This window comes from Amblyraja radiata, chromosome 14 (assembly GCF_010909765.2).
Source record: "Amblyraja radiata isolate CabotCenter1 chromosome 14, sAmbRad1.1.pri, whole genome shotgun sequence".
NCBI classification, from domain to species: domain Eukaryota; kingdom Metazoa; phylum Chordata; class Chondrichthyes; order Rajiformes; family Rajidae; genus Amblyraja; species Amblyraja radiata.
Genome location: NC_045969.1, coordinates 33,412,987 through 33,429,432, shown reverse-complemented (window position 1 = coordinate 33,429,432; position 16,446 = coordinate 33,412,987). Strand labels below are relative to the sequence as shown.

The window sequence follows — 16,446 nt, the reverse complement described above, 5'->3', positions numbered from 1 at the left end:
CCTGATCTACGCTATTCCCACGCACTTATGGACCTGTCCCGCTGAGGCAACTCTTTAGGCGACTGTCAGGGACTAGTTTTACTAGCATTCACCTACGACACCTTGCGATAACCTACGAAACCTCCGAAAGCAAAAATTGTTGCCACTGTCGCTTGTAGTCGCCCAAAAGATCGCCTAAGTGGGACAGGCCATTCAGGCTGCGGCTCGGTGCATCCTGGAGGGCAACCAGTGGCTGCTGCAAGTAGGTACCAAGCACTAGGTAGAAACGGTGGAAGATAGTGGCCTTCAAATGGGGGTGGTTGGAGAAAGCATCCTGCTTGCCTGCTAGATTTTCACTTACTGTAACTGCAGGAAAAATATTCCCGGTGTTGGGGGAGTTCAGAACCAGGGGTCACAGTTTAAGAATAAAGGGTACGCCAGTTAAGACTGAGATGAGGACAAACTTTCTTCACCCAGAGAGTTGTGAATCTGTGGAATTCTCTGCCACAGAAGGCAGTGGAAGCCAATTCACTGGGTGTTTTCAAGTGAATTACATTTAGCGAAATCAAGGGATATGGGGAAAAAACAGGAAAGAGGTGGATGCATCAAATTTTGTTATAGTGCCCCATAAAAGATTACTGCATTAGATAAGCACCTGTGGACTTGAATGTAATAGGTTGTCCAGGGGGTCAGATATGGGGCTTTATGTGTGGGCCAGATATATTGTTAGTGCAGAGGGGCTAGGAGCAAGGCCAAGAGTGCATCCAGAGTCGAGGTCTGCGATAGTACTAGGTGTGCAGTCAAAGCTGGGACAATGGGAGTGTTCAGCACTGGGAACCTAAGCAGGTAAGCAGCTATGATCAGGGTAGAATAGGGGGCCAGGTGTAAGGCTGGACTCAGGGTCAGGAATGAGAGAAGGTATGCAACTGGAGTCAGAGTCAGGATTGTACCAGGTGTGCAGTGAGACCTAGGTTGGTCAACATTGATACGGAGCTTTTGCAGTTTTCAGCTTGAAATTGTGCAATCTGGTGCATACTGTAGCGAGTCTTTTAACTTACAATTGAATGCAATATTTATGCTTTAAATTGGATTAGCTATGAATAAGGTTAGGCTAAATTATATTCCTAATTACATTCCACAGTAGAGCCAGGCTCTGATCAACAGGTGCAGTACATGAATGATCTTAGTATATTCATGTATGGAAATCAGATTATATTCAAACACTTGGCCCATGTTGACCAACCTAGGTCTCACTGCACACCTGGTACTACTCCTGACCCTGACTCCAGTTGCATACCTTCTCTCATTCCTACTCCCACCCCCCACCCCCCCCCCCCCCCCACCTCGGTTCCTACACTCCCTCAGACTTGGTCTCTCGCAATTTCTTGCTCCAACTCTCAACTAATGTTGGCAACCCTGATATACATATGCTATCTGCTCAAGTTCAAACAAATTCCTCAAAACTCATTCTACAGTTGGACAATGATCCCAAACATACTGCTAAAGCAACAAAGGAAAACTGAAGGGGACTAGCCCCCAAAACAAGCATAAGCTAAAGATGGCTGCAGTACAGGCCTGGCAGAGCAACACCAGAGCAGACACCCAGCAACATGACTACTTTCATTTACATGACATTGCTGTGTCCCAAACATTATGGTGCCCTGAAATGGGGGGACTATGTATAAACACTGCTGTAATTTCTATATGGTGAAACTAAAATGTATAAAAATGACCTTTATTAAAATCTGACAATGTGCACTTTAACCACATGCAATTTTTTATATTACAAATCACAAATTGTGGAGTACAGAGACAAATAAATAAATGATGGGTCTTTGTCCCAAACATTGTGGAGGGCACTGTAAATGCTTTATTATGTCATATACTTTGTATAAATACTTTGTATTTAAGAAATGCAAACACATCATTTGATTTTTTAATGATGTTTTCCCCTTCTTGAATCAATTGGTATTTTATTAGTTATTCGTCCATTTAATCTGATCACTTGCAGAACATAACCACTCCAATGAGTATCCATACAAACGTCTTGGCCATCACTAAGAATATCTATTTCTGTCTCTGTAAAGCCCCTGTCTCACGGTGCGTGTCCACCCAGGAGTTATCCCGACTGAAAGAAAAAATCAAACTCGTGGTTTTCTACGAGATTCGAAGTTTATGTTCACGAGTTTAAACGAGTTCCCACGAGTATGTCTAAGTTTGCTGTTTACTTCTCATTTCTGCAATGTACCAAGTTCCTCTCCCGAGTTACTCTTGAGCCAATAACGACTACCGACGTGTGGAAAAATCATCACATGGTAAAAATGATGCCATGCAGTTTTTTTTTCACTATAAAAAGCCTCCCATGTTTAAATTTCTTAGGGTTACAGAATCAAGGGATATGGGGAGAAAGCAGAAACTGGGTACTGATTTTGGATGATCAGCCATGATCATATTGAATGGCAATGCTGGCTCGAAGGGCCGAATGTGATCACTTCCATTATGTAGAGTCTCAGAATGTTAATAGAGATTCCATTCTGTTTACATTGCGCTTTGTGCAGGGATCAAATCTTAGCCCAAAGTGTACATTAGGCTGCGAGGATTAATTTAAAAACTTCAAATTATTTCAAAGTGTTTTATCCGATCAACGGATCAGGGCAGATGCCAGCCCCTTTAAACATCACGGACAGCTCAGTGTGAAATGGTGCTGGAATTATATATGTGAAATAGTCTTGGGAATTTTATTATCGATCCTAAATGCTCTATTTAAATTATAGGTCGTTTAGTTTGTTTTGAAGTGGCGCCGGATTTAACACCTCAGTCTATTAAAATTGAATTATCTCACTGAACGAAAACATGCAATATGTTTCCAGGCAAATATCCAGTGGTTGAGAATTAAAGGGGTCATTTTAAACGGGAGGTTGTAGTCAATAATACGGTAACCGAATGATATTTATTCATTGCTAGAGAGGACGATGTAAACAGAGTGAGGTTAGTGAGCAGCCTCTAACATTAACCGCTCCTCGTACTGTTCTGTTGTGTAGGAAGGAACTGCAGATGCTGGTTTACCTCGACGATAGACACCAAAAGCTGGAGTAACTCAGAGGGTCAGACAGCATCACTGGATAGAAGAAATGGGTGAAGTTTCGGATCGCGACTCTCCCGGTTGCTACCTGGACCTACCTGATCTCCCGGTTGCCAAACACTTCCCATTCCCACTGACCTTTCTGTCCGAGGTCTCCTCCAGTCAGAGTGTGGCTAAATGCAAATTGGAGGAACATCATTTCATATTTCGCTTGGGCAGCTTACAGCCCAGTGGTATTAATATTAATTTCTCTCACTTCAAGTAACCCCGGAAATCCCTCTCTGTCTATCCCTCCTCCACCCAAGTCGCACCAGCTGCTCGTTTTCACCCAACGAACAGCGAACAATTGTCTGTTTCCTTTATCATCGTAACTTTTTTGTATTTATTGTTCTTTATCTCTCTACAATACATCATCATCTATATCTTTCGTTTCCCTTACCAGTCTGTCGAAGAGTCTCGACCCGAAGCATCACCCATTCCTTCTCTCCAGAGATGTTGCCTGTCCCGCTGAGTTACTCCAGCTTTTTGTGTCTATCGTCACCCTTCATGCGTTGTATTGACCGAAAACGAACGATGTGACAGTACCGGTGACAATGAATGAAATGGAGACACGCGGAATTAAATGGACTTGGAATAACTGGGGCGGTGGGGTTTTATCGAAAAGTGACTACTTGAAATCGGTGGAAGGAAACAGGCAGGCGAGGTTTCGGGTCAGGGTCCTTCTTCAGACTCCATGACCCACTGAGTTCTTCCAGCTGTCAAATGGAGACAAGTGGGACCACAGATGCTGGCATGTTGAGCGAAACACAAAGTGTTGGAGCAACTCGATGGGCCGAATGGCCTAATTCTGCTCCTATGACGAACTCACGAAGTGTCGAAGTAAGCCAGCGGGTCAGGCAGCATCTGTGGAGAGAACGGATAGGCAACGTTTCGGATCGAGCCGAATAAACGTCTGTCCATTCCCTCCGCTGATGCTGCCTGTCCCGCTGAGTTACTCCAGCGCTGTGTGAGTTCCTCCAACACTTTGTGTGTGTTTTATGATCATGATTCCAGCATCTGCAGTTTCTTGTCTCTACATAAACTAGGCCTCAGCAACACTGAGTGTACTAACCGGGAGATTATGTTGCTGCTGCCAAAACACCAGTTGGCAATGTAAGCACGGTAGATGTCACATTGCGTGGGAAACGAGGTCTCCAGGGAGACAGACGCAAAGTGCTGGAGTAACTCCGCGGGACTGGCAGCATCTCTGGACATTTATAAAGCATTACATTTTGGAACACAAGGAACTACAGAAGCTGGTTTACGAAAAAACCCAAAGTGCTGGAGTAACTCAATGTGTCAGGCAGTATCTGTGGAGAACATGGACAGGTGACGTTTCGGGTGAAAGAAGGGTCTAAAGTTTGAAGAAGAGTCCCGACCCGAAACGTCACCTATCCAAGTTCTCCGGAGATGACTAATCTTCAACATTTCACTTCTGGCACTCAGGCCTAACCCACGGTAGACTCATGATTCACTACGGTAAACTCACGGGCTACTACGTTCTTACAACGAGTTTAAAAGTTTAAAATTTTCACTTCAAGAGTAAATTTGACTCGTGGAAATCTTTCATCATGTTGAAAGATTTTCACGAGTTAACAAGTTTCCCATGTACCTGCCGTTAGCGTTACGAGTTACTAAGTTACGTCCAAGAGTTTCGACGTACCCGCTACGTTAATTCTACGTGATTACCACGAGTTTGATTTGTTTTAAACTCGGGATCACTCGTGGGTGGACCCGCACCGTGAGACAGGGGTTTAACACTGCTCAATTCCAGCCCTGACTCAGCTAATCTGCTTATAAACCCTAACCTATATTTTTATTAGCTTCAGTTCTGAAAATTCCTTGCTCGTCTCACATCCTTTACACTCCATACACTTTTGTTCATTCAAACTGTGCTGCACACAACCTAAGCATTGAGTCCCATTCACCCATCACCATTGTGCTCATGAACCTACAATGATTTCTGCCTGGCAATTTTTAGATGTTCAGCTTTGTTTTCAAATTCCTCCTAGAAGGCCATCTCTTCTTAGCTCTGTAATACCTTTCAGCTCCACAACTTTGAAATATTTACACCTCCAATTCCCATGAAATACTTATCCCTAATTTAAAATTGTGTACCTTCAACTGCTTGGATCCTTAAGCTCTGGAATTTCCTCTTTAAATCACTCTGATTTTAAGCCTCTCTTTAATACCAGTCTTCTTAGCGAAGCTTTGGTCAATGGCCATATAGCCTCTGAATTAAGCTCTGTCAAGTTTAATTAGATAATGGCAGTGGAAAGACATGACCAACAAAATCAATGGAAGGATGTGACCGAGTGCCAGTATCCTCTCCCAGGTCATTTTTGAGGCACTGAGGCCCTAGTAACACCCATATGGCTCTGTTGAGTAGATCAATTCATTTACATACCCGACATAAATATCTAAAACAGTCACTATTTTTGAAATAGTCACGGGTAAAGATCATGAAGCAAATAGAGGAAGACTCAAGACTACTGTATTCAAAGTTTCCTTGACAATATGCAACCATTCTAATGACTCTTGGGAGTCCTGGACTGTGACCAAAGTGTAGAAACTAGATTCAGGATGGTTTTGAGATATTAACTCTGTGCACTGGAAGCCCACAGAAGATCTATTTAGGACAGGGGTCGGCAACCTTGTTCTGCATTGGAGCCGGGACGCATGTCTGTGAGCGGATGGCGGGCCACATCTATCACGTGTACACATGGATCCCGCCCCGGATGGCAGGCATCAAATCACGTGTTCACAGAAGGTAGACAAAAATGCTGGAGAAACTCAGAGGGTGTGGCAGCCTCATGCAATCTTTGCATGTCTCACCCGCTGAGTTTCTTCAGCATTTTTGTCTACCTTCAATTTTTCCAGCATCTGCAGTTCTTTCTTAAACGTGTTCACAGAAGGTGCGCGGCCATGCCGGCGGCTTTGCGCAGGATGCGGTAAAGCCAGAGCTCGGCCGCCCGGCCGCTGCTCGGGGCGCACGTCCGCTGCTCGGGGCGCCCGGCCGTTGTTCGGGTTGCTGCTGCTCGGGCCTCTGCTGCTCGGGGCACACGTCCGCTGCTCGGGGCGCCCGGCCGTTGTTGGGGTTGCTGCTGCTCGGGCCGCTGCTGCTCGGGGCGCACGTCCGCTGCTCGGGGGGCCCGGCCGTTGTTCGGGTTGCTGCTGCTCGGGCCGCTGCTGCTCGGGGCGCACGTCCGCTGCTCGGGGGGCCCGGCCGTTGTTCGGGTTGCTGCTGCTCGGGTTGCTGCTGCTCGGGGCGCTGCTGCTCGGGACGCCCGGTCATCAGCTGTGGAGGTCTTTCTTGGCTTGCCAGTCCCTTTATGGAGATCGGTTTAAACAGCTCAGACATTTGTAAGTATTCTAGGTAAGCTTACTAATCGCAAAGGGACTGGTAAGCCAAGAAAGACCTCCACAGCTGATGACAGAAGAATTCTCTCTATATTAAAGAATAATCCCCAGTACCTTCAGCAGCCATACATGCCCAGACCATAACACCCCCACCACCGTGTTTCATAGATGAGGTGGTATGTTTTGGATCTTGGGCAGTTTCTTCTCTCCTCCATACTTTGCTCTTGCCATCACACTGATACAAGTTAATTTTTGTCTCATCTGTCCCCAAGACATTTTTCCAGAACTGTGGTTGCTCTTTTAAGTACTTCTTGGCAAACTGTAACCTGGCCATCCTATTTTTGCGGCTAACCATTGGTTTGCATCTTGCAGTGTAACCTCTGTATTTCTGTTCATGAACTTTTCTGTGGACAGTGGTCATTGACAAATCCACACCTGACACCTGAAGAGTGTTTCTGATCTGTCAGACAGGTGTTTGGGGTTTTTTCTTTATTATAGAGAGAATACTTCTGTCAGCAGCTGTGGAGGTCTTCCTTGGCCTGCCAGTCCCAATGCGATTAGTAAGCTCACCATTGCTCTCTTTCTTCTTAATGATGTTCCAAACATTTGATTTTGGTAAGCCTAAGGTTTGGCTGATGCCTCTAACAGTTTTATTCTTGTTTCTCAGTCTCATAATGGCTTATTTGACTTTCATTGGCACAACGTTGGTCCTCATGTTGATAAACAGCAATAAAAGTTTCCAAAGGTGATAGAAAGACTGGAGGAAAGACTAGGTGTTAGAGAGGTCTCTTATACCTGCATTAAGGAGGCAATTAAACACACATGAACAATTACAAACACTTGTGAAGCCATTTGTCCCAAACATTATGGTGCCCTGAAATGAGGGGACGATGTATAAACACACGTGTAATTTCAGGAGGGGATCAGGGGGCATGGAGAGAAGGCAGGTACGGGATACTGAGTTGACAGATGAAAAGGGCCGAATGGCCTACTCCTGCACCTATTTTCTATGTTTCTATAAAAATACCCTTTAATAAAATCTGACAATGTGCACTTTAAGCACACGCAATTTTTTTTCTATTACAAATCTCAAATTGTGGAGTACAGAGGCAAATAAATAAATGATGGGTCTTGTTCCAAAAATTATGGATGGCACTGTACATGATCATAAAACTAAAGTTCCAAAACAATATCAGATTTCTATCTTTAATGTGCTCAAAACACGCTTTTACAGATGTTTATTTATTAATTCAATGGAGGAACACCATTTCCCCCCAGAACATTTAAGTAGCAGCCAGATTTAAGCGAATTCCAAGGCTTTTTATGGATAAAGTAAAAACAAGAGGGTAACGAGGATAGGACCACTCCTCTTTTATCTTTTATAGGATAAAAGAGGGAATTTATGCTTGGGGTCAGAGGATTATAGACAGCACTAAATGAGTACTTTGCATCGGTATTCACCAAGCAGAAGAACATTTGTGGACAGTGAGATCAGTGTTGGCAGTTTGAGATCAGTGAGGGCAGTTTGAAGAGCACAAAGGTGGATAAGTGCTTACGGCATGATGGATCTATCCCAGGCTATTGAGATACAAGGGAGTAGATTATTGGGGCTTTGACAAAGATTGTTGTAAGCTCTCTAGCCTTTGGCGAAGATCCAAAGGACTAGAGAACCATCAATGTCTTGATTTTGTGCAAGAAGAGAAGTCGGGGTGATTGGGGACATTCAGCATGGCGTTATCCACAGCAGGTCAGGACTTACAAACTTGACTGTTTTTTTTTTCAGAAGGTGACAAAGGTGATTGATGAGGGTAGTGGATATTGTATACATGTACTTCTGTAAGGAATTTGACAAAGTCTGTCATGGTAGGCTGATCCAGAAGATTATGATACATAGCAACTACAGTGACTTGGTAGTAGGATAAGGGAAATAAACTTACTAAAATGAAGGAACCAAAAGAGATTATCAAGTAACATTAATACGAGCAAAATAACCTGGAATTAAAAAAAGAGATTTAACATAACAAAAAGATTTCTGCTCTGGAAGAATAAAGAACAAATCTTTAATAAAGCAGGGATAATTTGAAGACATGATTGGCTTTAGGTAATTAACCCTAAAAGTTTAATTATTATATAGTTTATGCTGTGGTGGGTGGAACTTCTGATTTACAGCACAACAAATTAAATATAGAAATGTAAAACACTGCATAATAACCTTTTCCACAGGGTTGTCTTAAAGGGACTTCAATTGTTTCAAAAATGCATTCCGCATCAATTATTTTATTTAGTGAATTCAAAGCACTCCATAGATCCTTATTATAAAAAAAAGCTTCATATTTAAACAAAATGTTTAAAATAACTCACATCAAGTAGTGTGTGCAGGTGCTGGTCCTGGAAAACACTGTGTAAAAAATCCAAGTCCTTTTCGCTGCAATCTGTTAATGCATGGATTTCCTCCAAACTGTCCAGAACCTGTGAAACAGCCCCTGCAGAGACAAACAAATTGTGCTCTTGAGGTATGTGATGAGAAGGATATTGTTCACACTTCTGTTGTTCATTTCAGAGAAAATGCAAGTGAGAGAGAAATGTCCAAGCTGGTGATAGTTTGGTCTAAGAATCAAGGAATTAGTGATATGATAAAATGGTTACCAAACACTAATACATTTTAGCACTTTCCAGGCATGGTACTGGATGGCAAATTAAAACAAACTAAAAATAAATTATGTAAGGCTACATTTTGAAGGATGAAATTGATTTAGAAAAATAACATTTGCACACAGGAAAAGCGTAATGTGTATTGAAGAGATATGCAGTTTGTATGCTTTTAGGAGGTTATGTTCTATCTTCTATCTCTTGTATTTCTTTACTGGTTATCATAAACTGGGAAATTACTGATTAGTAGATAACTTCAGTTGACTAGATTCTCCAAATGATCCAAAATCATTAAGTTCTAGTAGCAATATTACAAAAAAATAATTTGAACATTTTATATTTTGTATGAGCAGTTGTAAAACAGAATCAGGAATAGCAGGAAACAAAAAACCCCCCACTTTACTGGGTAGAAAGTTGAAAAATAAAAAGAGGAAATGAGCACATTTAATTACCTAAAATCTCCATCAAGGGTCGAGGCTACCTCTCCTTCCCCACATTTGAAGGCTATAACAAATTCTAGAAGTATGATTCTAAATTTAATTTCCCAAATGGCCATCCTTCAGATCTAGTTGAACCACCAAATAGATTAATATATTCTTGAATGCATTTCTGGGATTTAGGTTGCCTTTTCAACTTCAAAGCCATAATTCTAATAACAAACCAAGTATCAGCTGAATTCTGTGAATTCGGTCTAATCAAGTTTTATTCTAAACTACTGTATTTTTGGCTATTTTTCCCTTTTTTTCAGGAAGTGTTTGTCAATGACAAGGTCAGCCTTTATTGACAATTTCTAACTTCCCTTAAGGTGCCAGTGAACTGCTGCCTTCAGTTATGGCCACAATGCAGTTGGGAAGGGAATTTCAGCATTTAGATTAAGTGATAATGATAAAATAGCAATATATTAACAGTACGTTTATGTTTTCAAAATAATCCTTATGCATGTAAATTAGTTAGGATTAATTTAAACTTTAAATATTTCTGGTTTCTATTAAAATGTACTCTAATAATCTTTCTCATATTTTCAAACTAATTATCTCTTAAAGCTACTGGCAGGAATTGAATCAGGCTTTTACTTTATTAATACTATTGTGGCGCAGTCGGAGTTGTACGATGTATAACCACATAAATTACCTATTACCTTAGACTCACTAAAAGCTTGCTGATCACAGGTAAGAACTGACACCTTACCCTTCTTTAAACTAACTCCTGAAGCTTTTCCCGTCACTCTTCCATTTAGATCTTCACGCATAAAGTCTCATCACTTCATTGAGTTTCTAGCTGTTCTTAAGAGACAGAATAATTTCTAATCTTTTGAGGACATCAATATTTTATGGTGTGACATGTGGCCTACCATTATTATCTACACACTCTAAAATGTCATTTTTTAAAAATCATTTCTGTGTTGGACATATCCTTATAATAAGCACAATTCATGGAAAGGTCAAAATCCAAAAGCATTCATGCCCACTTCTGCGAGTTTACAAACCACCAGCTTTCAGCAAAACAAAGCTTACTGGGCAGTAGCCACACATGCATGCAATCAAGGATCTCTTCTGCCACTATGATTTTTATAAGCTGACAAAAATAAAGATGCGCATTTTATGTAAATACAGCTCAACATAACCCAGGTCTCTCAAAATATTTTACAACCAATTAATTTTGTCATGCTGTCATTGTTAAGCAAACATCTTACAGATAGCAAGATATTTCAAACATCAATGAAACACTCCCAATTGTGACTAGATACTTTCTAAAACTTGATTATGATATAGACAAGCGCTATAGCGGTTTGATTTTTGTCACAATCTTCAAAACCTCCATATCCATCTTTAGACCTCCAATCATGCATCACATAAGATAGACTCGGTTTGTACTCGCTAGAATTTAGAAGATTGAGGGGGGATCTTATAGAAACGTACAAAATTCTTAAGGGGTTGGACAGGCTAGATGCAGGAAGATTGTTCCCGATGTTGGGGAAGTCCAGAACAAGGGGTCACAGTTTAAGGATAAAGGGGAAATCTTTTAGGACCGAGATGAGGAAAACTTTTTCACACAGAGTGGTGAATCTGTGGAATTCTCTCCCGCAGAAGGTAGTTGAGGCCAGTTCATTGGCTATATTTAAGAGGGAGTTAGATGTGGCCCTTGTGGCTAAAGGGATCAGGGGGTGTGGAGAGAAGGCAGGTACAGGATACTGAGTTGGATGATCAGCCATGATCATATTGAATGGCGGTGCAGGCTCGAAGGGCCGAATAGCCTACTCCTGCACCTATTTTCTATGTTTCTACAATCACCTGCTCCTGGACATATCACGAGGCTCTCTTCTGTACCCATATTCCAGTGGTGTCTCCTTTCTTACTTTACTTTCTTTACTATCACTGACTGGGAATTTTTGATGGCCATTAGGCGTCTGGGCTTGTTCACCGAATCATAAATTTGCATACGTGTGTACAGTGCTCTCCATAATGTTTGGGACAAATCATTTATTTATTTGCCTCTGTACTCTACCATTTGAGATCTGTAATAGAAACAATCACATGTGGTTAAAGTGCACTTTGTCAGATTTTAATAAAAGCCATTTTTATACATTTTGGTTTCACCATGTAGAAATTACAGCAGTGTTTATACATAATCCCCCCCATTTCAGGGCACCATAATGTTTGGGATACAGCAATGTCATGTAAATGAAACTAGTCATGTTTAGTATTTTGTTGCATATCCATTGCATGCAATGGCTGCTTGAAGTATGTGATTCATGGACATCAGCAGTTGCTGGGTGTCTTCTCTGGTGATGCTCTGCCAGGCCTGTATTGCGGCCATCTTTAGCTTATGCTTGTTTTGGGGGCTAGTCCCCTTCAGTTTTCTCTTCAGCATATAAAAGAAATGCTCAATTGGGTTCAGATCAGGTGATTGACTTGGCCACTCAAGACTTTTTTAGCTTTGATAAACTCCTTTGTTGCTTTAGAAGTACTGTATGTTTGGGATCATTGTCTTGCTGTAGAATGAACTTCCGGCCAATGTGTTTTGAGGCATTTGTTTGAACTTGAGCAAATAGGATGTGTCTATACACTTCAGAATTCATTATGCTACTACCATCAGCAGTTGTATCTTCAATGAAGATAAGTGAGCCAGTACCTTCAGCAGCCATACATGCCCAGACAATAACACCCCCACCACCGTGTTTCACAGATGACGTGGTATGCTTTGGATCTCGGGCAGTTCCTTCTCTCCTCCATACTTTGGTCTTGCCAACACTCTGATATAAGTTAATCTTCAACTCATCTGTCCACAACACCTTTTTCCAGAACTGTGGTTGCTCTTTTAAGTACTTCTTGGCAAACTGTAACCTGGCCATCCTATTTTTGCGGCTAGCTAGTGTTTTGCATCTTGCAGTGTAGCCTTTGTATTTGTGTTCATAAAGTCTTCTGCGGACAGTGTCATTGACAAATCCACACCTGACTCCTGAAGAGTGTTTCTGATCTGTCGGACAGGTGTTTGGGGATTTTTCTTTATTATAGAGAGAATTCATCTGTCATCAGTTGTGGAGCTCTTCCTTGGCCTGCCAGTCCCTTTGCGATTAGTAAGCTCACCAGTACTCTCTTTCTTCTTAATGATTTTCCAAACAGTTGATTTTGGTAAGGCGAAGGTTTGGCTGATGTCTCTAACAGTTTTATTCTTATTTCTCAGTCTAATAATGGTTTCTTTAACTTTCATTGGCACAACTTTGTTCCTCATGTTGATAAACAGCAATAAAAGTTTCCAAAGGTGATGGAAAGACTGACTAGGTGCTAAGAGCTCTATTATACCTGCATTAAGGAGGCAATTAGACACACCTGAGCAATTGCAAACGCCCGTGAAGCAGGCACGTGCCGTCAGGGTAGGCAAGGTAGGCACTGCCTACACTGACTAAAATTATAAAATGGTAATAACTAAACATAAATAATAAAGGCATGGGGAGAATTATGCCTATCTAAGAGATCGATCTCTTAGGTAGGCATAATTCTCCGTGCCTTTTATCCGCAGCGCTTGTAACCCTTGAAGGGCTGTGCAGCCCACGTGCCGTCAGCGCTGCTTCAAGCGTCAATTTCAAGGGGAGCTGAAGGCAGCTGAAATTCTGCCTTTGCAGCACTGCGCATGCGCAGCGCTGTTTTCTTGACGGGGTTTACAAATATGGATTGTCAATATTTTAAATGTATCTTAGGAAACAAAGAGAGAAGAATGGAGTTCGTGTACCAATAATGTTGTAAGTACATTTTGTGTATATGTTTTAAATACCGTATTTCCCAGGATGTAGGGGTGGGGGAAGAGCACCTTTCACAGCGTTTGGGGAGTCTGGCCTGGGGTAAAGTTGCGGGGAGGGCACGAATGTTGTGAAGGAGGGGTCGGGAGCACGCCACTAGCGACGCTCCTTGCACGGAGGCGTGCAATGCCACCGCATTGAGGCCGGGGGGAGGGAGAAGTAGCTCGGGTGGCTGTGAGCTGCCGCCGGGCCGGACAGCGGAATCGGCTGCCACCTCAGCGCCTTCTGCCGGCCCCCCGCTCACCTCTGGCAGCTCTCCGTCTAAAAACCTCTCTCCTGCCGCTCGCTGGCCTCACTCATGTCAGGTTGAGGTTGAGGTTACTCGGCTGTGGGAATTTAAGGATTTGCAGGAAGCCGCTGACATGAGTGAGCAGCAGGTGAGAGGTGTTCAGACGGAGAGCACTGCCAGAGGTGAGCAGGTCGGCAGAAGGCACTGAAGTGGCGGCCTGTTCTGCTGTCGGCTCCCAGCGGCTGCTCGCAGCTCCCCGAGCTGTTTCTATCCCCGGCTACAATGCTGCGGCGCCCGGAGCGCCTCAACAGCGGTGAGTAAGTGAGTTACTGACATTATCCCCGACCCCCTCCTTCTCAACCCTCCTGCCCTCCCGCAACTTTACCCCCGGTCAGACTCTCCACACGCTGTGAAAAAAACTCTCCCCCCAATTAGTCCCTTGAACAAGTGTTGTCATTCAATTAGATGACAACCGATTCAACTTTTCCCTGTGCTCCCGTTTTTCCCACCATCTCTCCAACTGCCATCACCCTTCACCTCCCACCCATTCAGTAATTCAGAATAAAGGAGACTTGGAAGCCTTGTGCAAATTGAATTGTTACTGTCTTTATTTTTATTTTTTATTTTTACGGAGAGAACAATCTGCGCATGCACGGTTTAAATTGTTTTTTAAAGCTGACCGACTGCCTACCCTGAGTAATCACTCACGGCACGTGCCTGGCGTGAAGCCATGTGTCCCAAACATTATGGTGCCCTGAAATGGGGGGACTATGTATAAACATAGCTGTAATGTCTACATGGTAAAACCAAAATGAATAAAAATGGCCTTTAATAAAATCTGACAATGCGCACTTTTAACCACATGTGATTTTTTCTATTACAAATCTCAAATTGTGGAGTACAGAGACAAATAAATAAATGATGGGTCTTTGTCCCAAACATTATGGAAGGCACGGTATTTAATCAATACATGTTTTTGTTTGCATTATGTAATCGCTCTAGCTACAAATATATTTTCCCTACTTTCATGTAGGAATAGAAATATTTTATTGTCATATGTGACTCGGCACAGTGAGATTCTTTGCTTGCATACACAATGTATATAAATAGCAGCCACTTACGGCGCTGACAAAGTTACAAAGCACGCCGGCTCCCTCTTTTGTCCCTCCCCACCCCCCCCCCAACAGTTCCCCCACGCCGTGTCCCCATTGTCCTTTGCCCCCCCCCCCCCCCCCCCCCATTGTCCATTGTTCTCCACCCTCCTCCCTCACGGCGTTCCCATCACGTCGGGTCCTCCATTGTTCTTCCCCCTCCCTCACGGTGGTCCTCCACGCTTTCATCGACCATCGACCGCGGGTGGATCGGCGAAGCACCGCCGCGAGGCTTCACTACCACTGAAGCCCCATCGTCGCGAAGCTTCACCGCTTCACACTGTCCTTCTTCATAAATTGGGCTCTCACTTCACATTATCCTTCCTGGGACCCCACCAATGACAGTGAAAAGAACAGGGTTATCCACATCTGACATGATAAAAGACGAGGGGCAGTATCAATGCAGCCCCCCTCCAATTGATAGTTAGTAATGAATTGAGATACTGTCATGTCTATTCATGGTTGCGGGATGAAATCCCTGGACACAAAGCACTCCTGAGGATTCCTTCAAGCCATTTTCTGTTGTGCTCTTCCTCCAGCCAACCTTCTCTTTCATTCACCAAAGGATAGAGACCGTTTGTGTGGATCTTCCAGCTTCCTGACCACCATTGCACCCCCCTCCCACACTATTACAACCTATCTGAAGAAGGGTCCTGAAGTGAAACGTTGACTATCCGTGTCTTCCAGAGCTGCTGCCTAACCTAGAGTGTTATTCCAACACTGTCTATTTTTGTCTGGATCCATTTGTTTTGCTCATTGCATATTCTGTTACGGTTAGGTACAAAGTACAAAGTTATCCATTGTACTAATCCAGTCACTGATCCATTCTCCTACTCTAGGAAAAAACCCACCAACCTCTTCCTTTCATTACTGAGTTGCTCTATTAACCAAGTGTTATAAAATGCTCTTCAAAATAGACATTCTAGTTTTTGGTTCATTTACACAGTTTGTCTGGTAAGAACAGCTTTTACTACCCATCTCTAATCACCCTCAATATGATGCTGGTGAACCACTTAGATCTAACAATCGATGTGAAAGGGGATGCACTGCTGTTGAGTGGTTCAAATATTTAGAATGGGCAATAAAGCAGGAGCAGTGATATTTTTTTTTCAAGCGTGATGAAAAGAGAAATTTAGGCAAACTTGTAAGTGAAGATATTTTCATCACCAACATATGTTGCAGATTTTGCAGGTACTATTGAAGAAGCTTTGACAAATAATACATTTTTTGTACACAGACCACATTGCAGATGTGGTAAACAGATTTAACATTTGGTGTGGAAGATATGGAACTATTTAAATTTGGCTATATCCTAGCCTGGGTAATGTTTAACTCTCAGGTGTGTAGAACGTCTCTCATCCAAATACACAAAGGTTGTTGATCTTATCAACCTGTTGCCTTATAAGATGGTAATAAAAAGCATATTTAATGACTTGAGATGCCTCAGTCAGGATATCCAAGCTCTGGCTACAGTAATGCCTCAGTCCAGTGATAAAAAACCAGGACGAAAGAAACATACCCATGGTTGAACATAGGGTGGACATGGACAGATTGTCATGTTGGAAATGGCCAATCCCAAGTACTGGGATCATTTATCAACCCATTCTTGTTCCACGCGTGGCGGAGTGGTGCTGTAACACCAACCTCTTGCTCAACGTCT

At 42.8% G+C, this 16,446-nt stretch overlaps 1 protein-coding gene across 9 annotated transcripts in view; it reads right to left on the bottom strand.

Moving 5' to 3' along the window:
- The window catches only part of cask (calcium/calmodulin dependent serine protein kinase), a 249,197-nt gene that overhangs the window by 74,371 nt on the left and 158,380 nt on the right, over positions 1-16,446 (bottom strand). For all 9 annotated transcript variants that reach the window (XM_033033061.1, XM_033033060.1, XM_033033062.1 and 6 more), the window contains one exon: positions 8,822-8,943. In XM_033033061.1, coding sequence (XP_032888952.1) covers positions 8,822-8,943 — 122 coding nt within the window. The remainder of the gene's footprint in view (positions 1-8,821; positions 8,944-16,446) is intronic.